At 45.4% G+C, this 27,536-nt stretch overlaps 1 protein-coding gene across 12 annotated transcripts in view; it reads right to left on the reverse strand.

Annotated features, from left to right (window-relative positions):
- The window catches only part of BIN1 (bridging integrator 1), an 88,357-nt gene that overhangs the window by 30,314 nt on the left and 30,507 nt on the right, over positions 1 to 27,536 (reverse strand). For 7 of the 12 annotated variants that reach the window (XM_040068898.2, XM_040068901.2, XM_040068900.2 and 4 more), the window contains exons 2-7: positions 19,147 to 19,227; positions 13,964 to 14,018; positions 13,439 to 13,533; positions 11,530 to 11,625; positions 8,576 to 8,683; positions 920 to 1,005 (exon numbers count right to left, since the gene is read on the reverse strand). In XM_040068898.2, coding sequence (XP_039924832.1) covers positions 920 to 1,005; positions 8,576 to 8,683; positions 11,530 to 11,625; positions 13,439 to 13,533; positions 13,964 to 14,018; positions 19,147 to 19,227 — 521 coding nt within the window. Of the gene's footprint in view, positions 1 to 919; positions 1,006 to 6,069; positions 6,163 to 8,575; positions 8,684 to 11,529; positions 11,626 to 13,438; positions 13,534 to 13,963; positions 14,019 to 19,146; positions 19,228 to 27,536 lie in introns of all 12 variants that reach the window. The other 5 variants (XM_040068893.2, XM_040068894.2, XM_040068895.2 and 2 more) reach the window with 1 other exon arrangement.

Raw genomic sequence — 27,536 nt, forward strand, 5'->3', positions numbered from 1 at the left:
TGCTGGGAGAGCTGGGGGAATTAGCAGGGGGACAGATATTAATTCATCCAGAAGTCCCTTAGCACCAGGGGATCAAAAAAGCACAAACTGTTTGCTTCAGGAGCAGAAAGAGTAAGAAAGCAAAGGATAACACAGAGAGCAACAGGGAAACAGAAGGATCAGCTGGATAGCAGTGAAAAATGTGTGGCACCTTAAAATCCCAGCAGCTACCTGTCACCAGCCTGCCAGCTGCCAACAGAGAGTGCTCTACCAGCACCCAGCTGAACAGCAACAGCAGGAGGGAGAGGCTGTTCCCAGCCAGCAGCATCATGGAACCACCCAGATGCCTGTGTCCCTCCCAGCTCCCTCCCCAGCCAGGCCTGCACTCGGGCTGGGTGGAAAGGGGAGTGAAGGCAGACATCAGCACTTTGCTTTCCCACCCTGCTGCTGCCCACTTTCTCAATCCTCACAGACCAGCACTGTCAACCAGGACATGACCACTGCATTTAAAAATATGAAAATGGGACACTGCTAGGAAGATTTTTCCACTGTGTCATCCCCATAAATCAGCTTCTGCTGCGCTAGAGTACATCACCCCAAGCTAAATTTTAGTCTTAGTTTCACCTTCCTTTTCATAATCACAATCACTGGTATGGCAAACCCATGGTCTCTCAAGTCTTTCTTGAAAGTTGAGCAGAGTTGGTAGGGCAAAGGGATTAAGCAGACAAAGCAGAGAAACAGTTTCTCTTTGTGGTAAAATCATGTTTTTCAGGAAAATCATGAAGTAAAGCACAAGAGAGAACCTGTGGCTGGGTGGAATCCTAGGGCAGATGGAGATGATACAGAAAAAAAAAAGTGCAGACATCCAGTCCAGGGTAAGACGAATTGTGATCCAAGAGCTTGGATATTCATTTCCTTCCAACAAACGTCCAGCACTCACCTATTCCACAGTGAAGGCAGCTCCTCCTGCAGATCAACATTCATCTCTTCAAACACCTTCTGAGCCTTTACTAACTCTTCTTCAGCCTTAGTGACAGAGAAAGGAGACTGTCAGCTCCAGCACAGACAAGTACCCTGCAGGGCTGGAACAACTGTGACTCTTTTGACTTCTTTGGGAGACCAGGCAAAATGCTGGCATGAGGTAACCAGCATCCCAAAGAGTCTCCCAGGAACCAGGGTTGCAGCATAGGTGACCTTTCAGGTTGAATGTGTTCCTCTCAGGTTCTCCCAATGGATTTCCCCATTTCCCACTCAGCAAGTAATTCAAACAACCACTAATGTGTTTCAAGTTCTTTAAATTTCCCTGACTTCAAAAACTGAATGGAGCTGGTCAGGCAGTTCAGCCTCCAACTTCGATACAGATGAAGGTAATAAGGGCCTCTGTCCCTTGCCAGATCTCAGGAGTTGAAACCCAACCCAAATGGCATTAGAGAAGAATCCTCCCTCATGGGGACTGTCTGAGGTAAGGTCATGCCAAAGCCCCGTCCCTCATGAGGAAGAGAGGAGGTCTGCATCCTTGGCTGATACAGCTCTCCCACAAAGCTGACTGGAGAAGCAAGGGAGGGTGTGCAAAGCATTGAGTCGTGCCAGGGAGGCCAGGCTGCAGGGCTTCAGCAACGTCCTGGTTCCAGTGGTCTCACACAAGCACAGTCCATGGCTGGCTGCCAGCCCCAACACCAAAAGAGATCTCCTTTCTCCCAGGTGAGAGCTTAAATTTGATCTGTTCATTGGACCTAGACACTGACAGATCCCAACACTGATGGATGAATTCTGCCAGGTTTCAGTGACAAAAAGGATGCTCCTGGTTTCTGTTGCTGACAGCAGACACCAACAACAAGTACATGCCCTTTTCTACATCTGTCCTAGGTGACCTCTTTCCCTTTTCAGTGCCCTGACTTAAAGTTTTCTAATTAAAATGTTTCTATCCTGTAATCTACAGCAACACAGCATTCTGCCATGCAGTGGGATGTAGAATGGAATAATCCCTGCATGAGCAACTTGGAAGGTCAGCACAAATGCTTATATACGTGACAACACCAGGAATTTTACAACACCACAGGCCCCTGCAAGGAGCCCACAAGCAATGGAAGCTGGATCTCCCTACCAGCCTGCAGTCAGATTCCTACACCTTCTATGAAATCAAATTTTATCTTCTTTGTGTCAGCTTCATTAAAGAAATCCAGCTTGCTGCTCCTTAGTGACAGTTATACACAGCATCAGGAATGATGGGAGAAAGGGCTTAAAAATATTTTGCAGTTCAGAATCCTGTTCCTCACAAGAATCACTCTCCATTATGTAGGGTAGGATCCTTTCACTCTCCATTTCTTTCCTGACTCAAGAGCTCCTACTTTCCAGCTAGCTTCACCTGTCAAAGGGTTGCTTATTGCTGCCAGAGGCAAGGCTAAGGTTCTGTACTCAAGACAGGGGGAAAAGCTTCCCCCATAAAAAGACATATCTGGGAGGTATTCAGAAATTAAGAAGACCTGGTGAGGAACAGGCAAGGGGAGAAGGGGGTCATGGTGCTTCCACCCAGAAACCCCTGTTTCGCTGCTACACTCACTGAAAAACTCAACATTTCAAGAGGATTTGCACAAAACAAACAAAAAGTCTTTTGAACAGAGACACAATTTATGCTAAATGAGAGACAATGATCACAAAGACTCATTCTGCCTTAAAACACCTTTATGAATGAATGTTCCTAATGCAACCATTTTAAAGGGAGTAAAAAAACCCCATACCCAACAGGTCCACCCTTTGGCTTTATCTTATTCTAACTTCCAAACTATACTGGAACCAGAATCAACCCGGGAGATGTGAAAGCTGGGAGATGAGGCATCATTGAATGCTGTTAGTTTTTCAGATGTGGTGAATATCATTAACATTCTTTCCCTCTCTCGTTTACCTGCTTTTAAGGTCAAAGAACCTAGAAAGCAATGCATGAATATTGTGACATCCCAAGGCAAAGGCAAAATCATCAACAGGCAACGTTCACTCTACAGTAGTTGTAGGAATCAGGGAGCAATCCAGGGCCTGTGGCTCTGCTAGTACTCTCATCCCATGGAAGAGCATTGAATTAATTCTTCAGTCCTTAGTCAGCCCAGGGATCTTCTCACCAGTGGGATTCATTTTGCCTGGAAGCCGGAATTCTGGAACTTGATAGCCCTGACAGCTTCCAGCCAGAGCCAAAGCCACACATCAGCATGGTCACAAGCCCTTCCAGAGAAGAAGGCGGCTCAGGGATTGAGGTGGGGAAAGGCAGAGACAGGTTCCAGGGCAGAGCCCACTGCCACATCTCTGCTCTTTCTGCTTCAGCTGCCATCCTTGCCACTCCAAGAAGAAACCAAGGCAGGACTTAATGCCCACACCCATAAAATATGATCTCAGAAAATCTTTCCCTCCTCTCCCTGCCTAAAAGGGGGAAAGTTTGAGCAGGAGATGGATGACAAATGCTTTCCTGACCTTCCACCTAGCCAAAGCTCAGAGTGCCAAGCACAAACAGCGCAGTTGTGGCAGGGGGCAATTGTTCCACACTGTTTCTGCTACTGCCACACATCTCAGCCCTCCTTAGTGTCTGGTTATGTTCAACCTGGTGCTTTCAGGCAGTTTGGTGACCATCTCACTTCAAAGACTATGTTGTGAACTGTGGTAATTAGGCACTGCTCAGTAAATGGTTTAGATATGCAAGAGGCAGGGATAAGGAAGAGAGCAGGAGGACTCCCTCCAGGCCCAACCAGACCTGCCTCTCAGCTTGCTTTCTCCTACATAGAGATATTGTTCTGTTATCACTGCAGCACCAAGGATGTTGCTTTTTAGTCTGCCTTAAACAAGTCAGCAGAGCTTAGTCAAAAGGCAAGAATTTGCTGTTCTAAGCCATTTTCCTCTTTGTTTCAAAAAGCAGTCACTGACATTTCTAACTGGGAGTGTGCAATAGCAACTCCCACAGCAGTCTTCACAAAAAATCCCCAATGTGTTGTTTTTGTTATTATCTGCCAAAGGCCTAAAGAGCCAGAAGTATGCGCACTGGAGGGAGGGACTTTGCTCTACAGCAGAAACACCAGATCCCACTGACCCCATTTTTGTATGGAGGTTGTAAAATTTTCAGGCAAGAAAAGACAGCAACACAGCTGATAGTAAAAGGAGACTTTTTTTAGGCTTAACATTCTGAAGCTTCTCAATAAATCCAGCATCATCAGCCCTCCTGGTTTTCTCAAGAAGTTAATGAGATTTAGGGCTGTCATTAACACCTTCAGTCTTGAAATCACACAAATGCAAAAACTGAAACCTTTTTTTGCCTGCCTACTAATGTTTGTGAAGGCAAGCTGGAAAACATTCTTTATTACGTTATTTTTGTTGTTGTTAGTTTCCAGCCAAAAGTAAAATTGAAATGAAGAAAAAAGCAAAGGAAAAAGCCCAAATACTTACACAAATAGAAACAGAAAATTAGGGTAGGCAATAGCATTACTTAGCTAAGGAATAAAAAGGACTGTTTTGAAAATATCTGTGGTCACTGAAAATATTAATGCCATGTATTAGGAGATTACCACCCCCACACAGTGGGTGGAAAGATTACACAGTCCCTTGCATATGCTGTAGGGCAAAGTCACCCAGTACAGTGAAATTATGGAGTGAGACTCTTGGTAGCCTAAGATCCATAGGCAATGGATGAGGGGCACTCATAGGTACTGCTTCTCTGGGCAGTCTGTGCATGATGCTATTATAGCAGTCACCACGGCCAAGTCTGAGAAGAGGAAAAATAACCAAGAGCTGATAGATTTATGTATTTATCTGTGACTTGAGAAACTTCCCATACCTGTTTTGTAGTCCTCCAGAAATACCAGCAGTCAAACAGACCAGTCAAGAACCACAACTGTACAGGGAGTTCCCAGCTGGGCCAGCAGAGGCACAGGAAAAGCCCCCTGCAGCCTGCCATGTGTCCCTTTCCCTTCAATCAAGAATGAATATATATTTCCTCCCTTTGTTCTGCATCTTAAGCAGGGCTGCTAACAGCTGTTCCTTCCCCAAGCTTTACTGATGTGGTAATGGAGTCTTTTCCCTGATGCAAAGTCATAAAGTGACTGTGAAAAACCCAGGGGCTTCCTAAGTTGAGAGGCGTTTTCTAAACTGCAATTCATTCCATGGACAAGGAATGTGAAGACAAGGAGCATTTGAATGAGAACAGATGAGCTCACCAGGAACTTGTGAGAAGGTAACTGGTGCTCTCCCAGTCTGGGAAAGAATTTATAACCCCTTGCTCACTGAAAGCATTTTCTTCTCACTGACTGTCTTCTGACAACTCTCTCATATCCCTTAAGGTGTTCCAATGGAAACCCTGATCGAGATTTCATCAGAAAGTCACACTTTTATGCAAGTAGGATTCAAATTTACTCCCTGCAGTTCCTCTGAGTTGCTCACATCACCCAAGATTTTATGACCTAAGTTCTGCCAGATGACACCACCTTGACATCAGCCTGGAACTGTCCAAATATGTCACACAGGGTGCAAATTGCCTGATCTGGGCCCATTTCTTCTCCTGAGCAGATCGAAATTGTATCCAAAAATGGCTCTTTTAAACCACAACAGCCAGGACAGTGCTCATTTGGGAAACATGGACTTTACCACAGGAGAATGTTACGAGCTAACTCAGCAGCCACAGAAATCGCAATGTTATTTTTTTTGTGGCTTGACTCAATGGCATGAATCCATAGGCTAATTTTTTCATTATTTCCTTGTTTTCTTTTTTCAAAGCAGCAACAATAAAAATCGACCACTTCCCTTAGAGCAAAATGGAACAGTAATTGGAGGAACTGTGTACTGCATCACCCTCCGCCTCGGAGTTATTCCACAGCCTTTCTTAATCCACATTTCATTTTGGGGGATAAAACAGTCCAGTGTTAACACACCTAACCAGAAATCAATTGGGCAGGCACAGATTCATTCACTGGTCAGCAGCTTCCACTGTGGCCAAGGAGCATCAAGGACACACTTATCAGAGAGGACTAGAGTGAACGTTGCCTAGAGATTACTTGCACGGTACAATCTGGAGGCCAAAATAGCGCATGCAGGGTTAGAGCCAGGTAGATCAGCAGTCACCTGATTTCGGAGCAGATTAGTTTGTGCAACGAGGTGAGCTTGTAGCTTCCCTTGACACCACTGAGGCGCAGCTTTCTCAAGCAGCGAAACAGGCTGGGGGAGGGAGCATGTTTGAGTGGAAAAAAAAAAAAAAAAAGAAAATAAACAGAGAACAAGAGAGACACAAACATATATCTTTTAGGACAAAAAAATTAAAATCACAACAGAGAGTGTATTTAGAGGCTGGGCCAAACCAGTATCACCAAGGCGAGAGAAAAAAAAACAAACATCCCAGGACTGATCAGTTATGAATCCTTTGAAGCATGCCAAGTTTAGCAGTAATTAATGTTCCCATGTGGGCTGGATACTGCAGACCAGCCAGGCAGCTGTAAGAGCAACAGATACAGTTGTTAGTGACCTAGCACACAGACAACCCCACTCCAAGGCATGGCTGTGAAGCTGGAGCTCCTTAAAGAGAGGTCAGGATTAATTAACCATCATAATTATTTGCATGCAACAGCTGAAAGTCCACGGTGATTTATTTTAATAGCAGAGTGTAAGTTTAGCTGTAAGTAGCAGGGGTCCTGGGTGGGAAAAGAACATCCATATATTAGAGAAGAATAAAAGAGACCACATAGTGCCAAAAAGCATTTGTACTGCTGTTTCTGTTACTATACCATGAAACGTTAATCAAGTCAGTTCCCACTTGTATCCTGTGTCAGAAACATGATTTCTCTTTCCTAGGGGTCTGTCATCCCATTCCAGAGTAACTTACACTGGAACAACCCTACTTCAAAGGACACAGGAGCAAAACTCTGGGCACAGAAAACAGAGGTGAACTACCTACAGCACATTTTGGCTAACAAGAAGAGTTTAATCAGGTACTGAGAGACCCTTTCACAGGCTAAATCATGAATAGAGCACCAGCTCCTAACTCCCAGTATTTCACTCTTCAAACTGCACTTTTTTCCAATACCTGTTGTATCATCTTCACTGAGCATTTGGGGCAACAGTGAGTGCAGCAGTGATAAAAGGCAGCCAATCTCTGCTGCAGAGCACCAGGTACCAACCTGACTAGATCAATTCCTACAAAAACCATTGTCCACTGCAGCAAAGATCCCACTGCCATGCACCCATAAAATAACATGCCCCACGGAAATTCTGCTCCTACCCCAAACACAATGAATTACTGCTTTGAACTGAAGGCACAACCAGCTGGGCCTCATGCCTTGCATACAGAATCAAGACTTGCTTTGCCACACAAGTGACACTTGGCCCATCAATCTCTCTCCTTTTGTCTGTCAAGGTTAATCACAGTGCATGCAGTGAGTGGAGATGACTGATGACTTGCAGCTTAACAACGAAAGTACTGTGGCCACTAAACACACATCTTTCACACAGGACAGAGATGCATCCTAATTTCTTCTATGGAGAAAAAACACCAGCATCTCTTACATAGTTCATATTCCCCCCTACCAGAAATAACCCTAAGCAAAGGATGACAACTCTTGTCAGCCTGGTTAAAAGATATAGATCCAAGGTCTTTCTTTCCTTTACTGCTTCTACCCTGAAGAGTCACAATTTAACATGGCCCACGCTGAAGGAGAATTAAAGATGTCTCCCTCACCCTGGACTATTCTTTCATGTCAAGAAGTGTCCTGTGAAGGGAAGCACATGGGTTCAAATATACTTAGGGTACAAGAGGAATCCATAGCTCATTTTAGGGGCAGTATTCAATTCATGCGCCTAACTCTAGAACAAAATCAGCACTATTATCTTTCTTCTGCTACATTAAAAAAATGTAAACTTTTTAATTAAAATTAATCTCATTAAAAATAAAATCCTTTACTTGAATAATGGGCAAGCCTGGATCAAGCTATTCACAAGCAGGAAAGAAACCTCACAAGAGAAAATTGATTTTTCTGCTTTCAGCCCTATCTATTACCCAGTAATTGCAACCAACAGATAACAGAATACATTCATCAACTATGCATAGAGTGCATTTCCATCGATGTACTTGTCACTCCTAAGGTCTCTCTCCTAGGATGTCAGAGGACTTCACAAACACAACCAACCTCAAGTAACATTGAAACATTCTTACCACTGCTCTAGGATGGGGAGATAGAGTCCCAAGAAGCAGACAAACTGTAACATTTTTCTGGAGCATTGCAGGATTTTGCTTCCCCAAGGGGCACACTTGCTTTTCTGCCAGAGGTTTCTGGTCCTGTGCACGTCATGAAACCCACACCCAAGCATTTGGCCACCAAGACACACAGACTGATGATGGTGTGTCTGAACCAACCCAACAGAGGCCATCCTATCTTCCAGGAAAACTGAACAAATGAGAGGGAAATACCTAGCAAAACCTCACCAGCTCCCAACACCTCAATGATCTTATAGGTCCTTTCCAATATGAATGAATTCTATGAAAACACAACGAAGAGGTATAGGTGAACTTAAAAGCTGCTCAGCAAATGCAGACCTCCCAAAAAGAAAGGAAGGCTGTGTGTTCTCCTGATGGCTTTACCTTTGCAATTTTGGTTTCATCCTTCTTCTTTGCGGTTTGCAGGGCTTCAAAGTGGTGTCTGGCACTGTCATAATCCACAAGCTTCCTCCCTCGCTTTGCGATACGAGACTAGAAAGACAGAGAAAAGAGTCACACCAACCTTTCCCAGCAGCCAAAACCGCAAAACCTCCCAGGAAAAACACCCTTGTCTCCACCCAACTTCCAGAACACCCCACACTCTGCCCATGCAAGGCCTGTCCCTGGGTCCTCCACACAGGCTGTCCAGAGAGGAGGCCCTGGGAGCCACCTGCGGCCAGCGCCACTTCAGAGGGAGTGCCTCAGGAGGAGAGAGGATCCATCAAAGGTGAAGGGATCCAGCCAACAGGCCCCACATCGGGGTGACATGCATATTTTCAGAACTTTAGATCTACTGCTTCCTAAGCCCCACAATGTGCCTGCATCCTACAGGTTATTTTCAGAGGTTCCTGAGGGCAGCAACCAGTCCCTAACTAACCAGCTCACTAGTTTGTGTGGAAGCCTGCGAGATTAAGTTCAACAATAGAAGGCATTTCTGCTGCCAGCACAGCAAAAGCACCCATCCACATGCTCAGGATATGCCGTGGACAGTCTTTTGGACCCTGTGACAGAAGCTGCAGACAGCAGTGACTGCAGCCACAGACAGAGGTCTGCTGTCACCAGCATTTAAGCAAGGGAAGTGCAAGGGAAAACCTGCAGCATGGGTCACCAACACACAACACTGAAGCCAAAACAAATACAAAGAAGGAGCTGACTGTGTACCAGGCTTAGAACCAGGAATGGAGTCCTGACAAATCCATGGCTGAGAATTCAGGACAGTCAGGCCTGCGGCCTGATCTTGTGTTACCCTTCTTGAACTGAGGAGCCTCAGGCTCTCTCTCCCAACAGAGTTGCACTTTACTGAGGCTTCAGCCCTCTGGGCTTCCCTGCTCTAGGAACTAGCCATCCCCTCAGCCCCCTGCCTCCCACACTGTCGGCAAACACCCCAGACTATCTGGGTTGGAGCACACATCTTCCTAGGCTGACCGTAACACTTCCCCCTGGATCAGAGAGCCTGGGCCAGCGTCAGTGATCAGCAGTCCAGAGACAGGCTAGATAAGAGAGTGAAAAGGCATGGCAAGGAGCCAGGAGGATTTCTAATTAACCACAAAACCCAGGGACACAGAAAGCGCAGAATGAGGAATCAGCGCTGGGATTTACTCGCGAAAGCAGAATTCCCTTCTCCCCTGCGCTTGGCAGGGAGCTGTGGTTTCCCCTCCCCAGGCTCCTGCAGATACACTGCAAAACCGCACTCAGGGCTGATCTCTCGGCCGGACCAGCTGGGAGCAGCTCACACATCTCCCACACGCGCTCCTCTGCGCTTCCAGTAAAGGCTGCTGCAGCTCCGCGTGAGTCACAGCAGATCTGCAGGACCTCAGCTAACACACACCCCCAAACTCCCTTCTAAATGCTCAGCTCACTCCAAGAGAGGAGTCACGAAGAAGCTGAGCCACCCCACAGCCAAAATCAGTAGAAGGCACCTCCCAAAGATCACACTGCCAGCCAGGACACAAGGTATTGGAGGGGGCTTCCAGCTGCACAGCAATCTGAGATGCAAGTTAATGCCTCTTACAAACACACTGGAGCAAACATGGCCTCATCTGGGATTTAAGAGATACCATTTTGCCCCAGGTTAGCCTGGTAGAGATAGCTGGAGTTTTCCCCACCTCTGACATGGCAAACAGCCTCCTCATATTTATTCATCTTTGCATACCTATTTGTTCCCATACTTTTCAGACCTATGGGTGAAATTCAGGCTGCTGAGGCCAACTGTCGTGATGTCAACTGAACGAAACCATCAGTGTCAGAAAACGGTGTAGCAAGAATCTTAGTCTGCAGACATACTTACAACTTCAGTACAAAGGTCATTAACTTTTACTTCTAATATAAACAAACATGACTGTTAAATTCCAAGAGAAAAGGCCAGCATTTTCAGGCATGTGTGATGGTTGCACTTCTGACCAAGGCACATGGCATCACACCCCAGAGAGATCAGCCCTACAGCCTTTAGTTGGTGGAAAGCCACAGCCCTTCCCCACTTCAGACTTCCAGGGGCAGAAGAGGCTGGAAAAATGAAACAAAAACAGGGAGTCCCAGGAGACGAGGACACTGCTGTTCAGAGATTATTTTACAAGGCTGTGACCTGCCCCCCAGTCAATACAGCACAATCCTCCTGAAGCAATAAATATTGACAAATGTTTTAAGAGACATGTGGTGGGGAAAGGGTTGCTTTCACTGGGAAGTAGCCAAGCTGATACTTCCCATATGGTGATATCATTACTAGTGCTTCCATATGAAGAGATTTCCTGCATAACCTCACAATGAATACAGGAGACAACTGTGGAGGAAGGGAAGGTCACAGGACATCATTCAAACCCAGGGCCCTGAATATGATCTCTCCCAAAAAGACACCTAGCCAGCATTCTCCCTTCCCTGAAAAAAGCTGGTTACACACACAGCAGGACTTCAAGGACTCACAGAAATGTGCCTTCCACACCAGCCTCTACTCATAAAGTACATGTGCCACTAACTGCTTTCTCAATGTTTTCTGCTTACAAGGAGGTTAAAAGACAAAAGGACCAAAAAGAGAGATTGAGACCTTCTGAGCTATTGCTGACACTGCCCTCCCTGCACTCTGATGCAATAGGGAATTTCATGGATCCTCCTCTTTCACATTTAGATTTTCTCTTCAGCATCTTTCCCCTGGGTTCCTCACTCTTGTTTTAAGCCCAAAAATAGAACAAAACATTTTCAGTTAACTCAGAGCTGCAGAGATCTTGGCTACTTTCAAAGACCTTGGAGAAGCGCAGCACACATTGTCCTAAAGATGAGGATGTAGGAAATTGATCTTCAGAGCTTTTATCTGCTGAGACTCTCTAGATAAATAAAGAGAATCTTACTTTTATATCTGGAAATTGGCCAAGGTATGTATCCATGGTCAGAAGTGCTTGATCCACCAGCTTCTGATGGAAATCCGTCCATAGGAGATCATTGTTCTGAAAAACAAGTTAACTATTAAGAACACAGGACTCCACACTTCTGTTTTTCTCTGTGAGAGCTACAAGCCAACAATCTTGGGCCCTCAAAACTCTTAAGAAACAGTAATTTCTTTGGAAAACTAATGGTAACAGAGATCTTGGCAGAAATGAGATAAGCCTGAGGCTGCTAATTCAGGTGACCTCTCCAAGGATAAAATGCCTTTAAAGCCCTATCTTTCCCCTGCAATGTTAACTCAAGTCTGTACAATGGAAGGTAATTGTCAGGCTGGTTTTGCCTCCTTCTCCCATCAGCTACCTGACACCACAAGGCACCATTTTGTATTTTTCATTACAATACAGCTTTCTGGAGAATCATGAAGAAGAGAAAGCAACACTAGCAGTCTTCAGCCCTCACACCACCTGCCTCCACAGCCCAATGGAGACCACAGCCAAGGCTGTGCCCACTTTATCCGTGACCTTAGCCCAGGCACAGTAATTTCCTATCAACACCTTGGATTAGGTGAAAATTATCCCTCTCTCCTGTTTTTCCACTTGAACAAAGGGTTTTGGCTAAAACATTCAGGAAACATTCCCACTTCATGCTTTTTATCTGGCAGGAATAACTCTTCTCCCTCACCTGTCTTTTCACAAGCAAAATATAAACAAGCAATTAAAGGGGGAAGTGGAAAGCTGGAAATATTCTTGCAGAACCAAAGGGCAGCTAGAGTTAATTCTCAGAATTCATGTCCCCTTTGGCCTCTCTGACTCCAATTTTCTGAATGGTCAGTCTCTCAGGAGGCACCACAATGGCTCAGGAAGAAACAAGGCCAACAGAGACTGTGAAGCCAAACCAGCTGAAATACAATTCCATTATTTACTGCAACAGCACTTCCTAATGCAAAGTTTTATGTTGCACTTCCTAATGCAAAGTTTTATGTTAACGAAAAAATTGACCTGGAAAGATTGAGGTTTTGTTTGAATCATCTGCTTTGAAGTCATTATTTCCTGGGCAAGATACAGATGTTATTTCAGGTGAGATTTTCTGCAGGGGAAAGAAGGGGAAGGAAAGAATCCTCCTCCTGCTCTCCTGTCTACTCCTACACCACGTCTCCAATGCCACAGACAGCTGCAGATAAGCCCAGTCCTGCAACCTCATGGCAAATGAATCCAGAGAGCTGAACTACCACAGTTGCTCAGCAGAACAGCTGAGCACGAGAGCAGAGGGTGCTGCCTCCAGCTGGACCCACCACAGGCACAGCCCAAGGGGGATCCACGCTGCCAAATGACAGGCTGTGCCCTAAGCTCCACAGAAAACACCTGGGCAAGCTGGACAGGCATCACCTCACCAAGGGATGAGAAGAGCAGCAGCTTGGGGTGACACATGGCTCAGGCAAACAAGGGAGCAACTGAAACAAGGCAGCTGGTGGTACTGCCAGGAGGAGTTCTTGCAGCTGACCACTGGCTGCTCTGTCTGCTTTAGGCATAGTTTTATCTGCCCCTTTCTCTCACACAGGATGTAAGCAGTACACCCAGCTGACCCCACTGAGTTTCTCTTGGAATCCTCTGTCCACATTTAGCCACTCTGGGAGCAACAAACAGCTTCTGGGCATAAGTGTATTGTTCCGTGTAATGTACAAGCATCTGGCAAAAATCTCCTACAAAAACACAGGCCACATCCTTTCAGCCTTCCTTTCTTCACAGTGCTGAGTTTGCCTCCAATTCTTCTGCAAAATCATGTGCCTGAAGAAATGTGGCGCACAGACATAGCTCCCAAAGCTCATCTCTGCTGACAGAGCAAGTCTGGACATCCCCACATCCCGGACAGTCTTACCTCTGCTATTTTATTTGTGTCGTCTCTCCCAGGCCAGTCTGGCTCATAAACTTCCTGCAAACACTCTGTCAGCTTCTTGGAGGCCTCATGCATAGCTAGGAAAGAAGAGGGAACTGTTCAGACAAAGTAGAAAATAATGTGCTCCTCACAGTTTAACCCTTATCCTGAGGAATGGAGGCACAGGAACATCACAGCAGAAGCTGAGCTCTTCCTTACTAGATGTCTGACCCTTGATGATACAGAGATGGATGGCAACCAGAGGGAGAAAGGAACCAAGGGTGCAGTTGCACCAAGCTCTTTGTGTTCATCCTCCCCTAGAAGAACAGGTGAAGGTCCATCTGCTAAGACAGCACCAAGAGTGTGGCATCAAAGCACAACCCCATTCCATCTCAGCTGGTCCCAAAGGATTCTGAAAGATTCACCCCTGACAAATCTGCAACTTTGTCCTGCAACTCATGCCTGGGGAAACCTCACTGTGTAGGTAAGCATTAGAGGGGAACAAACCTCTGCTGGTGTAGACCTTACCTTTGACAGAGGCCAAGTAAGTTCGGAGGTCCTTCTGCAGCCTCGTGCCTTCAGACTGTGAACATAAGGAAATCATCATTATTCTCCCAGCTAAAGAGAGTGTAAGAAGCACTCAAGCATTTCTAATTAAAGAAAACTGGTCTTGCAGATGGGCTACACACCAGTCCTGTGATCACATGAAAGTTCAAGCTATCACATCTTTTGTATTTTTTTGCTCTGTCTTCTAGGAACTTCTAGGACTTTTGCAGCAAATGTAATCATAACTCCTCTAATCTTGTACTCTCCTTGGGTCAGTTCCCAATGCTTCCCCAGATTAGGAGACTTTGTTTGTAAAACTGGCCAGCTCCTCCCGATCCCTCATTTCCTTTGCTGATGGCAGTAGGAAAAGAACAAATGTGAACTCATCCAGAACTTTCGAGGCATGGAAAACAATTTGGGCCATGTTGTTGGAAGCAGATGGATTTCTCACAAAACTATGCTATCACTGCCACTTCAACAGCTGGGCAGATTTAGCCTCTGCTCAGAGAGCACAGCTGCACTGGGAGCACAAAGGATCTCAGCATGATCTCAGTTGAGACAAGAGGTGCCTGAGTGGTGGGGAGAGCTGATGGGAAACATCTGCTTTTGAAGTCAGTAGCTCTGAGACAGCTGTTGAAGATGTGCTGTGAGCTCCCTGTCTCTGGAGTTGGCTTCAGCTGTCATAATTGATTATGCTGGTGTGCTCCCTCAATGGGGCACAAACTGGGAGAGAGGAAGAATGACAGCAAGCTGTGAGGTGCAGTGATCTATTTTCTGCATTCTTGTTCTGCAAAAGATATGCAGAGTCCCACCAACAGATACATTATTATCCTGCAGCTGTATCATTGTTACCTGCGGTGCCTATCCAGTTCCCTCTCTGGCATTTCTGCTGATTTTTTTCTTGTCCACCAGTAAAGCAGCCCCCTCTTGCCACAAGGGCTTTTTAAGGATTATTTTAAGCATTAATGCTTTCCCATAAAAATTTGGGGTAACCTTAAGACCACTGCTTTCTCTCTATGCACGCAGCACCTGCTTTCTTAGAGCAGCCTACAGTGAGCTGTCAAGTACTCCCATAATTCTGCATAAATTATAGAATCATTGAGGCTGGAAAAGACCTCCAAGATCACCAAGTCTAAACTTTGACTGAACATTACCACGCCCACTAAACCAGTGCCACATCTATGTGTTTTCCAAACACTTCCAGGGACGGCTTCTCTGGGGAGCCTGTTCCAGTGCTCTCTCCAGAACACCTCTCACCATGCAGTCAGACACTGTCAAATACTACACAAAACAGAAACTTTCAACATTCTTGAGTGCACATTTAAAAGATGCTTCTTAAACCGAACAGTTAAAAAAGTAGGGAAAAAGAGTAAAGCTGGAATCAGAAAAACAAACCCACTTCCCAGTTATCAAGGAGTTGAAGGGTATGCAGAGGGAAGTTACAGAGGTATGGCTCAGTATGAAGATGTTCAAACACACAAGTGTCATCTTGTTTGAACAGATATTGCCATACTTGCAATCACAGTGTAATTCAAGCCCATGAGCCTATAACACAACCAGGTATAACATGAAGGACAGTGTACAGATGGACATTTAAAAATAAAAGTGATATGCTTGGAAGGCTGGAAGATCTCTCTCTCTTCCCAAAGAGCAAATGAACAACCTATTACTTACAGCTCTGTGAAAGAAAAACGCAAGGGGTTTGATATCTTCTTGTGCTTTCTTATCTTGAAACCAAGCCCTAGCTAAGTATGTGATTTCTGTAGAGCTGCTTCTTGGTAGTAGACAGGTTTCCTAAAACCCTTTTTCCCCAATCTTAAAAAGGAATTATTTCATCCTAATATTAGACTGAAAGCCCTTTACATAACCTCCCTGGTTTTTCAGTTCTAGTGGGAAGGATTTTATTATCAGCAGGGATGTTCGACATCTGAGGGGGCAGGAGGTAATGTCCTGTTCCAGATTAGATTAACGTAGGGCTGGAGAGCAGACTGTGTAATTACAGGGAAGGGAAACATTGAAACAACAGCTCCAGGTAAGCCCCCACTCAGCAGAACTTTAGGACTGTTAAGACACAGAGCATGAAAAACTGGTGAGAAACTCCACCCTGGGGTACCACAGGGAGGCTGTTAAGCTTGTTCTGCCACATGGGGCTGAAATGGAAATTGCTGGGCATGAAAGGTTCTTGTCTGGGAAGCAACTCTCTCTCTGAGCTACTGACTGTAATGGGAACCTGCTCTGCAAGAGGGAAGATCAGACCCCACTGCCTGCCTTGCAGCAGAGGCTGTGCCCAACACAGCGTGGTGCAGGCAGAGGGGGATGCAGCCTGTGCCAGCAGCAGCTTCCCTCTCGTGCTTGGTGTGAAAGGCTGTAAAACAGACCAGAACTGCCACACAAGTGGCAGCTCATGAAGGGTATCAAAATCCAGCTGCTCTGCCAAGCGGAAACACACACGGTGCCAGGTGTAAAAGCTGCCACCAGCCTCACACTGTCCCTCCAGTGAGTACTTCAGCACAGGGCAAGAGTAGCCAAAGCCTGGCACACCTCAGGCGGGGGCTGAGTTCCACCTTTACGGCAGGACTCTTGCTCCCAGGTCAGCAAGGACAATATCTGAGACAGATCCTTGTGCCAGTGACTGAACACAAGTGACATGGGGAAAGGGAAGGGGGAGGGAGTTTTTCAAATGGATGTTTGGGTAGGTGAATAGCCAAAGAATCTCCATGAGGGAGTAATGAGGGGCAGTTCTGCTGATTGTCAAGCCTTCAGGAGACACACACAAGCCCTGCACCTGCTTGGCTGTGTCCAGCTCTCTTCTCACAAAGCAAATCCATCTGAGCTAAAAAGTTCATACCATTCAGGGACCTCAGAGTGGTGCTCTTAAATGAACCTGATGGACAGAGAGTTAGGAAGTGCAACATCCTCCCTTATGTCCCCTCAACCACCCTTTGAGAGAACCACAAATGCCTTGGTTGAAAATGATTAAGTGAATTTTAGACCTGCTCTACGTTCCTCAATGGACCACACACAGAAATGTGTGTCAAAGTGGTCCAACACAGTCATTAGAGTCAGAGGAGCCTCTAATCAGCCAGTGAACAGGGTCACTGCCCGCTCACACCCTAGCCAGCTCCACAAGAGAGCAGAGTTGTTCGATCACCAGCCTGCAGCAAAAGGTCAGCTTTCCTCCAGACTTCCACTGGAGCAGACCTTGTAATGAAAGGTCATAGAAATCTCAAAGATAACTATACTACGCACACCTCATGCATATAAAAATATAAACAAGTGTGTATTTATGTATATGGAGCTGACTTTTTATTCCCCTAGTCCGCAGCTCTGGATATCCTAAGAACCCAGCTAACTCACACTCATGGTTTACCCTGTAAAACAGACATTGTCTGCATTTATTTTAGTAATAGGGAAACTGAGGGCCTAAGCAAAACAGCAGACTCCAAGCAGCAAATGCAGAGCAGCCTCCAGCTTCTCTGATTAATAATTTGGGGAATTTAACTCATGGTGTGCTCCACAGAACAGGAAAAAAAAAAATCAGATGTAAAGGATACAAGACACAGTGCTTCTTTAACAGGGTCCTCACTGCACAACTGGAACTCGTAGCTTTGGAAATTGAAAAAGCCATCCCAGACAGCCACATCTAGAAATTTGGATTTGAGGGTTTTTGTATTTCTCCTCTAAAAAGGTTATTTCTTAATTGCTTAATCATGATACCAAAAAAAGTCACATCTGGTAATGTCATGTTGTCAGAAAGCAGTTAAAATGTATTCTGCTGTGTACAAGAGAATATCATTGCTGGACATGCCGCATGAACCTCTGGAGCAATAGCTACTATTGCTGCCAAGAGAACGAGCATTAGTGTCCAGGAATCTGCAATCAGCTCTGGTTACACGTAAGTCAAAGCCAGACTGAAGGATTTTCATTACAATCAGCTGTGGCAAATCCCTCCTCAGCTGGTTTTGTGACACATAACCACATCTGCTGAGTCTCAACAGGCATGAGGCAGCTGCCACTAACAGCTCTAGAAAAAGGTCCTAAATGTGTCAGGCCACAAAAGGGTAACAGATTTCCTCAGCACCACCTAAGCTCTGCTGTGGCACATATTTCCTGCCAGAAACAGAAGCAATGCTTCCCCTAACAACAAGCACCAGCAAAACCCACAAGGTAACTAGTGTTTTCCCTTTGGGGAGACTGAAGGCTCTGGATAAAAAATAAAACACACCCAGCTGAAGATCTAAACCTACTGCTGTGGAAGTAGGAGGGTGGAGATAAATTGCCACACTGTTAAAATATTTCTGTGCACTAAAATATTGGGGAAGAGGCAGACACGCAGAAGAAAAATGACTCAGGCCAGACACAGTGATTGTGCAAGTATGGGGAGAAAGTCAGATTTAGGTCTTAGCCATGGAAGGATGTTCCCTTTTCACCATTTGCTTTCTTTGTCTCTTCTGCCCTTCATTGTGCTTAGGAAACTGAAACTGCCTCATTCCATTTTATTTTTTTATTTCTAATCTGTTTCCCACCCTATCCATCTTTCAGGGACACAATGTTGCTCTCGTATCTCCGCTTCCAGCAGAGACGCAAAAATTACATTACAAAGCAGCTGCTAACTGAAGAAAGTGTTCTGGTTGAGCTATTTCCTTCCCTAAAATTGGGTCTAGAACAAGTATTATTTCTACCGATCTCTTCACTCTTGTGACCAGTGACAGGACTGAGGAATCTGGATGAAGCTGAGGCAGGGGAGATTTAGGTTGGGTATCAAGAAAAGGTTTTTACTCCAGAGGGTGGCTGGGCACTGGGACAGGCTCCCCAGGGAAGGGGTCACAGCACCAAGCCTGACAGAGCTCAGGAGGTGTTTGAACAATGCTCTTGGGCACATGGTGTGACTCTTGGGGTGTCCTGCAAAGGGTCAGGAGTTGGACTTATGATCCCGACGGGCCCCTTCCAACTCAGCATACTCTGTGATTCTCTCACAGATTCCATGAAAGAGACCCTGGAAGTCACAATGTCATTTCTTGTAAGTGAAAAGTTATTAATTATGGGTCATTTCTATAGGCCTATGTCACTGTTTAATTTAATGGCCTTTAATTACATATTGCAGCAGATGACTGGAAGCTAATACTGAAACCCAGGGTGCAATTACATATCACAAATTATCTTACCAGCTGTTTGTTGAAGTTCTGCACACACTGTTCAAACTGCTCATCTTTTGTTTCATCTGCTTTACCAAGCTTCTGAAGGACCTGCAGAGAGAGAGAGAAGAAAGGAGACTTCAAACACAGAGACAACAAAGCAGAGACAAAGAAACAGTTGCATGTTTTTAGTCCTTAGGCTGAGAGAAGAAAAATTAGAAAGTCACCCTTATTATTGTGCTCAAAATTTTCAGAATATTTTTCCACACAGTCATAGTTTGAAAACAGATTTACAGAGGAGTCAGGAAGAACTCGGACCTGTTACATTCTGCTGTACTGAAGAGCATGACTGAGGCTTGTCTTTCACTGATCTCACGCTTTTTGCAGACAAGGCAATAGCAATCCAGTTGTCTCCTGAACCAGCAAGACACAAACCATACCCCTCATAAGCCTTGTGTTGTGCAGTTACACTTACCCTGATTTAACACTAGTCTCTAGTCCAGACAGGGTGGGGTTCTGCTACCAAGATGGTCCTCAATCACAGAAAGCTGTGCAGAGATCTCAGGGAGGGAGGGTGGCTGGAACAGTGAAGTCCCACCTTCTTTCCACCTTTTCTCACAATGCACATGGCTCGGCAAGAGCTGGCTGCTGAGAACCACTGGGGACCTTTCACCATTAATCTGTGTGACACTTACTCCAAGTGTCACTTCTGAGAGCGCCAGCAGCCACCTCCCTGCACAGCACAGCTCCCCACAGCCTGTGAAAAAAATCCTTATCAGACTACTTCTCTTATCACCCTTCTCTCTTAGTTCCCTCTCCATGCAGCTAAGTAGATTGCTCCCAGGCTTAGAACAAAAGAGCATTTCATGTTCTGGGCTGGCAGGTACATTCATCACAAGAAGTCTGGGGAAACACATGGAGGAGGGCAGCAGCTATTTGCTATGCCCCAAGCAACTCCCTGTAACTGGTTAAGGCTGACTATATCATCTCTCTGAATCAAAACTAAAGCCTAACCATAAAAAAAAAAAAAAAAAAGTCTCCAGAAAGGGAGCTGAGGGAGCACCTCAACAAGTGAGGCAGCCATGAGCCATGTCTGGAAAGGGCATGACTGCCCAGGAGGCAGAAAGCTCTGGAAAACTGGAGTCTCCCTTGCTCTGCTGAGCACAGCAGAACAGCCCTTTACCCACAGACCGCAGCCCCTTTTGGGGAGAAGGGGATTAAGCTGAAAAACGCAGGTCCCTGTTACTGACATCAGGTCATCAGGCAGCCCATTAGTAAGCATTCCCAGACTCTGAGGGACTGCCAGAGAGCCATGACAGTCACCCAAAGCAGCTTCCTCCAGCTGCTCTTGCTACCCATGGATCTTCTCAGAGAACATACAGAGAATTTTTCCCCTGCAAGGCAGGGATCAGTTTTTCATGATTAGTCCCCAAAGTGGAATTCAAAAGGATCTTGCAACAGGATTTAGAATAAAATATTTTCAATTTGAAGTGACCTACAATAATTTAGTCCAATTGGTCATGCACCTACTGGACACTCTCATGGTTTTTTTAATACTGTTGAGGTGGAGGACACCTGTTATGCCTACTTGGCTAATCTCAGTTCCTCTCTCCCCCATACATGAATGGATATTCCCATCTCATCCCTGATCACAGTGACTGACTCTAGTGGAAGATGTGATAAATCAGTGCAGCCACACAGCATCCAGATCCTAAATCCCCTTATTTCAGCTGGGATTAAATGTCTAGGAGGGAATCTCGGTTTTTCATTCTCCCTCTGTTCAACAGTTTCTCTTCACCTCCAGAAATTGCAGAGGTATTCCAGTGTCACCAAAAGGAGGAAAAAGGACACACCGAGTGCCCTCCTTGTCACCAAGAGCTGAATCAAAAACTTCCAGAATTTTAAGTACAACTTTCTACAGCTCGAATGCCAGCAACAAACTCTGCAGCTACAAATGCCTAAAGTGCTTGGTAAATCTGCCTACACAGCAGGACATAGACAGCATGAATATTTCCTTCTTCCTCACAAACCCCTGGCACATAAGAGCTCACTGGAGAGAGAAGAGGCAATGTTGTTTGTACTGGCAGAGTCCTGTACACCAGACACTGGTATCTCCCTGTGCCCACCCACTCCAGCAAAGGGCAGCACATCTCTTAGCAACACTGCTGCTGTGGTTACACATTCCTCTGCCACACCAGGAGAGAAGGATTCAGTGTGGCCTCACCTTTCTCATCAAGTGGTCTGGGCAACCTCCTCCAGATACTGTTCAGCTGCCCTCCCCTAGGCAGTCAGATCTACAGAGCAGGGGTTTCCCATCTGCTGGGTGACTTTCTAGGTGTTCAAAGAGCAGGCACACCAACAGCACCCATCACTGATAACAATGAAGTATGAAAGCTGTAAATTCCAAAACAGAATTATGTTATCAATGTGCAGATCAATAGAATTACTGGGGATACAAAGGAGATTTTTACAGGGCCATGCATCCGTCTGGCTAGTCAAAAGATGTGATGCTTTCAGGCCTGGAGGGGAAGGAAGGAGAGCATTTATCTGGGAGGAATCTGGAGTATGTCACCAGGGTCAAAGGTTTAGAACAGCCTCAGTGCTTCCTGGTGTAAAACACTGAGCAGCACTCAAAGACTATTCATTATGGAGCCACGTGCCTGCTTCCATCCTATCCAAGGAGTAATTTCCAGTTCTACTGCCCCTAGGGGAACATGCACATTTAGTCTGGAGTCATCTGGCCAGCTGGGAAAATCTTGTTCCACTGTGCTGAGGTGCTCTGCACAATTCCTGCAAAACACTGGGCTCTAACTCCCAGCCTATCTCTAAGGAAAAAGCTCCTGCTGTAATAGGAAAACTCAGGTGAGAAACAGTTCTGAATGAGGAGGGAGGAAGTTATAAGAAACCCTGCATTGATTCCAGAGTGGTGACAAGGGGTGGGTGAAACAGATGACTTAAACAGATGAAATAAAGCAAGGAAAACAAAACCAGGTACAAGAGAGAGGCTGTGAGAAGTGAACCCCTGGCTATACAAAAAACCCCTGCTCTTGCTTCCTACACTAGTCTCCATGTGGTAGATGAAGGCTTGTGCCCCATGTCTGCTGGCCCTAGAGGCAAGCCCCAGCCATACAATGATCCCTTTTTTTACCTGCTATGATGCAGCAGAGAGACAACAGCCCTGGGCTGCAGCAGGACAGTGGTTATCTCCTCATAATGCTCCCCCTCATAACCAGATCTGCCCCACAGAAGCAGCCCAGAGGTCAAACCCCAAGTCGTCTGAGCAGCACAGAAGGACGGCGCCACAATGCTGGCCCTCAAGCCTACTCCCAGCTCCCCCACCAAAGAGCTGTGCTGGCAAGTTGTACTAACAAATCCCTCTGGACTCCCTGAACCAGGCAGGGATGGAGCAGCTGGCCCTGGGTGTGCTGCTGACTGCAGACATGTCTGTCCTCACTGCTAATAACCCGTGAGCTCAGAGGACAACTCCCCTCCCCAGGCTGGTACTGCCGTCATAGGTCAGGCTATTCCGGGTGAGCCACGGCTGCTCCCTCCCCTCCCCTGCAGTTTTTAATCCTCCAGCTCACTGCAAAGCCAGATAAAGTTCGGATGGAAACTTCAGGCTCTTTGATAGCTATTAATGGAGCAGATTTACCAGGGCAGGAGACGGGGCTCCACCGCAGCTCCCAGCTCTCGGGGCAGATCAGAGATGGTGTGATGCGTCAGCTGCTGTCTGGCAGCAAAGCACACCAGGAGCGGGCATGGATCTGGCATTTTAAAGATTAAGCAGCAACCATGGCTAGGCTCCTTGGTCTGCCCTTGACCTCAGGAGTCCTGGCCCTGCATTAGGATAGGGACCATTTCAAGATGGTGCAAGATAGGGTGAAGGAGGGAATACTTTGTAGGAATCCCACAAAACACCTAGTGAAATGGATTTCAGAGGAGGCTCTAGGTTTCTGAAACTGTGGGTTTCAGTCTTGATTACTGTGGCAGTAGTAAATTGATTTACTATGATTTATTGATTTACAGTCTTGATTTACTATGACAGGATGGAGCTGTCAGCTGCCAGTGTTTTTGGCCTCAGGCACCAGATATCTTTTCCAACGTTTCTCAGGAACCAGGTCTCTTCTAATAATTACAGCTAGACCTGCAAATGCTCTGCATACACCAGGACCAACAGGAACAGACCAACTACTGTAGCATCTCCAAAGAGAGCCAAATTCCACCCATGGAGCCCCAGTTTTCCCTGCATTTGAATAAAAGCAACAAACAAAACAAGGAGACAGAGTTCGACTGAAGCACTTTAAGAACCTAGAAGGCAAGATGCTATTAACAAATCAGTAAATAATCACATTCATATCATGGATGTGTTTGTAATCTGCTGTTGTGGGCAGAATCCTTGCAGTAAACTTGGAATTGCTACACTTCGAGAAGTGAGGTAACACAGAAGAAATGAAAGGCAGATATGAAAATCCTCATACCAGAGATATGGCACTTACTAGCAGTGCTCATAGAAATAAAGGCACGAAATAGCCTTTAAAAACAGCAGCTGTTCCTAGCAAATTTGAAAATTTGCTTTGGGCTATCCAAGTTGCAGGTTCTCCTCAAAGACCATTAGATTCACACAATTACCTATCATTACCTAAATACCACAAGTTTGTACAACTCAAAAGGAAACATCTTATCTGGTTGCAGTTTACCCTTTTTTTCCCAGGTCTGTACAGGTGGAAACATTCCTGAAGGACAAGCCCCCCACACTGATTAGCACAGGGTCTCCAGAGCTCTGCTTCAAGCACTGGGCAGGAAGTGAATGGAGATCTGGGCATCAGCCCTGCCAAATTCTGATCATCAGACCACCAAATTCTGATCTAGAGCAGCAACCCCCAGGAAGAACAAACACTTGCTGGCAGTGCAGCAGCTGTCAGCATCAAGAAGTACCATCAGACCAACTAAAATGCAGTTCTGCTTTGCTCAAAAAAGCAACTGCAAACACATTTATGCTTTCTAATAAGGAAATATATGCCAGCTGCTTAATGCAGCCACAGTTCTCAGTCAGCACCTTCCCTCGCTCCCTTTTAAAATATCAATACCACAAGATAACAAAAGCCCTGAAACCTCAAATATTCTCAACAAACCCCATGCAGACTCACTATGTTAACCAATAACCTTGTAAAACTCTGCTTTCCATGGCATATGGGTCACCCAGGCCAAAGACCAGTTTAGGGAATTCAAGTGATGAGTAGGAAGGCAATAAAATAAATGCATTTATCTCATGGATCTCAAAGCTAAATCTGCCTCTGAAACATCTGAATTTAGAGTGGTCCAGCCCTGATGAAGGGGAAGTCATTAAGTCCACAGCCAGGGAATTTCAAGTCTACATCTTACCCCTCACAATATCAGAGAGGGGCTGCACTTACACCTCACTTACACCTCACTTACACACTGACATGGGCCCACTGCCCCTAAATCACTCCATCTCCTGACCTCTCCACCCCTTATCAACAACACCTCTGACTTGTTGGCCGTCTCTGCCAACTCCAGCACATAATCTCCAAGCACCAAATGGGCATTGAGCCAGTAACTACAGTGACTAATTTTGAATTGCAATAAATTGGCATGTGTCAATGGGTCAACTAGCAACAGAACAAATAGGCCTTTGATCTCAGGCTGCTGCCTGTTATTCCAGGGAAGACATTCTACCCGGAAGAGGAGGAGAAGAAAATAGAGTCCAAGTCAGACGGAAAGCACAAAGCCACGTAACGTAATAAGGTACAAACAAAGGAAGTTTCATAAGCTTTTTTAAACCTCATTTCTTCTGTGCCCAGATGCAATGTGACTTGTCCAATTAAGTAGGTTTATGCTCATGGAATACTTTGGTTATTGCGTTCAGATTCGGGGAGAAAAGCATGAGCAGCAGTGGGAATCTGTTCCCCCTCAAGCCCTCCCCAGGAGAAGGGCACGTCCTCCTGCCCTCCATGCCTGACTTCAGACTGGTTTTGGGGACAGCCTGGCTTTCCTCATGCAAGCCTGACACAATTAAGCCTTTCTTTCAAACAACCGGACAAAGGAAAATGGGGGTGGAAAGGAAGAAACTCCAAACATATGAAAGCTTCATTTTAAATTGAGGAAATTATTCCCATAGCTGAGCAATCACCAAGACCCCTGGATCACCGGAAGATGGGAAAGGGCAATGTCAAACTTGGCACAGACAGAGCAGTTCTTGTTTGCTTCTTACTTGCTAACAAGGTTCAACAGATCCCACAAAGACAGGACATTGCCCCTGCTACAGAACTAAGTGTTGGGAAATGAGGGTCCAATACTGCATCTTGTTAGAGACTTCCTGAATGACCTGGAAAAGCCACATCTAATGTCACATCCATCCAGCTGGAAGGAGGTGTGTTTGGTCACAGAGTCACCAAATTTATCCCTGGCATTTCCAGCTGGCAAATGGTAAAGAGAGGAGCAGAGAGATGAGATGACCAGTTTTCAGTGCTCAGCTAAAGGCACACTGAGTTTGATTTTCACAAGTGTCCCTATAGTTAAACTATGTGAGAATTTGCATGCTTAGAAGCCATATTCTAAAATACAAGCAACTAAAAAGACAACTTGCTGTACACATCCCCCAGAAACATATCAACAGGGAGGAATTTAAATAATTAGGAGAGATTGCATGGAAGTCCTTTGCTAATAAAAGACTTTAAGACAAGCAACTAAAATGTGACTTAAACCAGATTGATCCCACTCTATAAAAAGTGTCAGACCTCATAAAGGCCCTTCCAAAGCTATTTTTTCTGAAATCCAGAAGGTGACAGCTTCAATGAAGGTCAATCACTTCATCTCCAGACAAATATCCTGCTCAAAAAGATCTCATTCCTTTCTCCATACAACACGAAGTGTAACATAAACCCAAGTGTGACTAGATATTAACAGCATGCACAGCCAAAGAAACAGCATGCATGCATCAAAGAACCATCAACTTCCCTAAATAGCACTATATTAAAAAGTTTCTGTAGGAGCCAGTCATGCTGCACTGCCTTGAAGGCTCATTTCAAGAATTTGCCTCTGACAGATGTTAAACAGCAGTCTCACCATGACCTGCAGCTTCAGGACAGACCTCTCAAGTTTAACATGATTCACTGTGGTCATATTGTGATGCCTTTCATGCTTCATCCTTCTCTCTCATTCTGTAGTCAATATAGAAAAAAACAAAGTTCCAGTTTTCTCACTCAGAATTATTTCCTGGAAAACCTGCTTCCCCATAATGGGCTCAACAGAGAGTTCATGGCAACAAGTTTCACCAGGCTGAAGTCAGCATCGTAAAATACACAGGACATTGAATGTTCCAAGACCATAGGTGACCACAATTCAGAAGGTCTATCCCCAGTTTCTGGACATTTCTCCCACAACTACCTCCATGGGTTTAGTGAATCCCAGGCTGTTCCTGCACCTGCAGCTCAAGACATTGTCCTCAATGCTATTGTTGGAGAACTCCTGTCCTGCCTGGCTGGTGAAAATTGCTATACCCATAGGTAGAACCCTGTGCCCAAGATAAAAAGCCCTCTTGGACATCAGGCCAGAAGCCCAGTGCATCTTTTGCACTAGGAAAAAGGTGAGGATGATTTTAATTTCCCTGCTTATCTCTCCTCTTTCTATTGCTCTCAGAATCTGCAGTGTCACCTGCTGACCATGCTCTCTGTCTCAGCAAGACCAACGTTCCTGAAGATCCACACTAAAAGCATCTTTGTTTTTGGAGTAGAACCTATGACAGTTTATCCCCAGGCCATTCCCACCCTACTGACAATACTCAATTCTTCCCAAAGAAGGTACCGAACACTTTGCCTTCAACTTCCATGCTGTGATCAAATCACTTATCTAAAATGGGCTTTGACATTTCCATGCCTTAATGCCACTCCCACTCTGGGAAGTCTTCAGTATGTGTAATACTGTCTTTAACTGTAGTATACTGTCACCAAGTAATGCTTTAAAAAAATGTTCAGTCCTTTCATTACAGCAAGGCTCACTGTTACTTCCCACAGAACCGGGCTACAGTATCTAAGTGGGATGAGTTAATTCTTGGCTTCCCAGAACACAGCAGTGGGACTTGTTGTGCAGGTCAGAACTCTAAACCAAAAGGCACAGTAAGTACTGTGGAGCTAATCTGTGCTGATTCCGGTCTCATACAGACTCATTAAGGACAAAGATAAAGATGATATTCAAGCGTACACAAAGCTCAGGGGCTCAGTCAATTTTTTTGTGGCATCAGCTTTGGCAAAAAGCCTATAAATAACAAGCTCTTTGAAGAAATGGGAAAGCTCCATATGCACTCCCTTGCTTTTACTTCAGATAATAATTTTCAGTCGGAAAAAAAATTGTTCATATTACTCTTGAATGGCTCCAGTTGAGTTCTAAAGAAAAAAAAAGGG

This window comes from Hirundo rustica, chromosome 7, assembly GCF_015227805.2.
Source record: "Hirundo rustica isolate bHirRus1 chromosome 7, bHirRus1.pri.v3, whole genome shotgun sequence".
Lineage (NCBI taxonomy): Eukaryota > Metazoa > Chordata > Aves > Passeriformes > Hirundinidae > Hirundo > Hirundo rustica.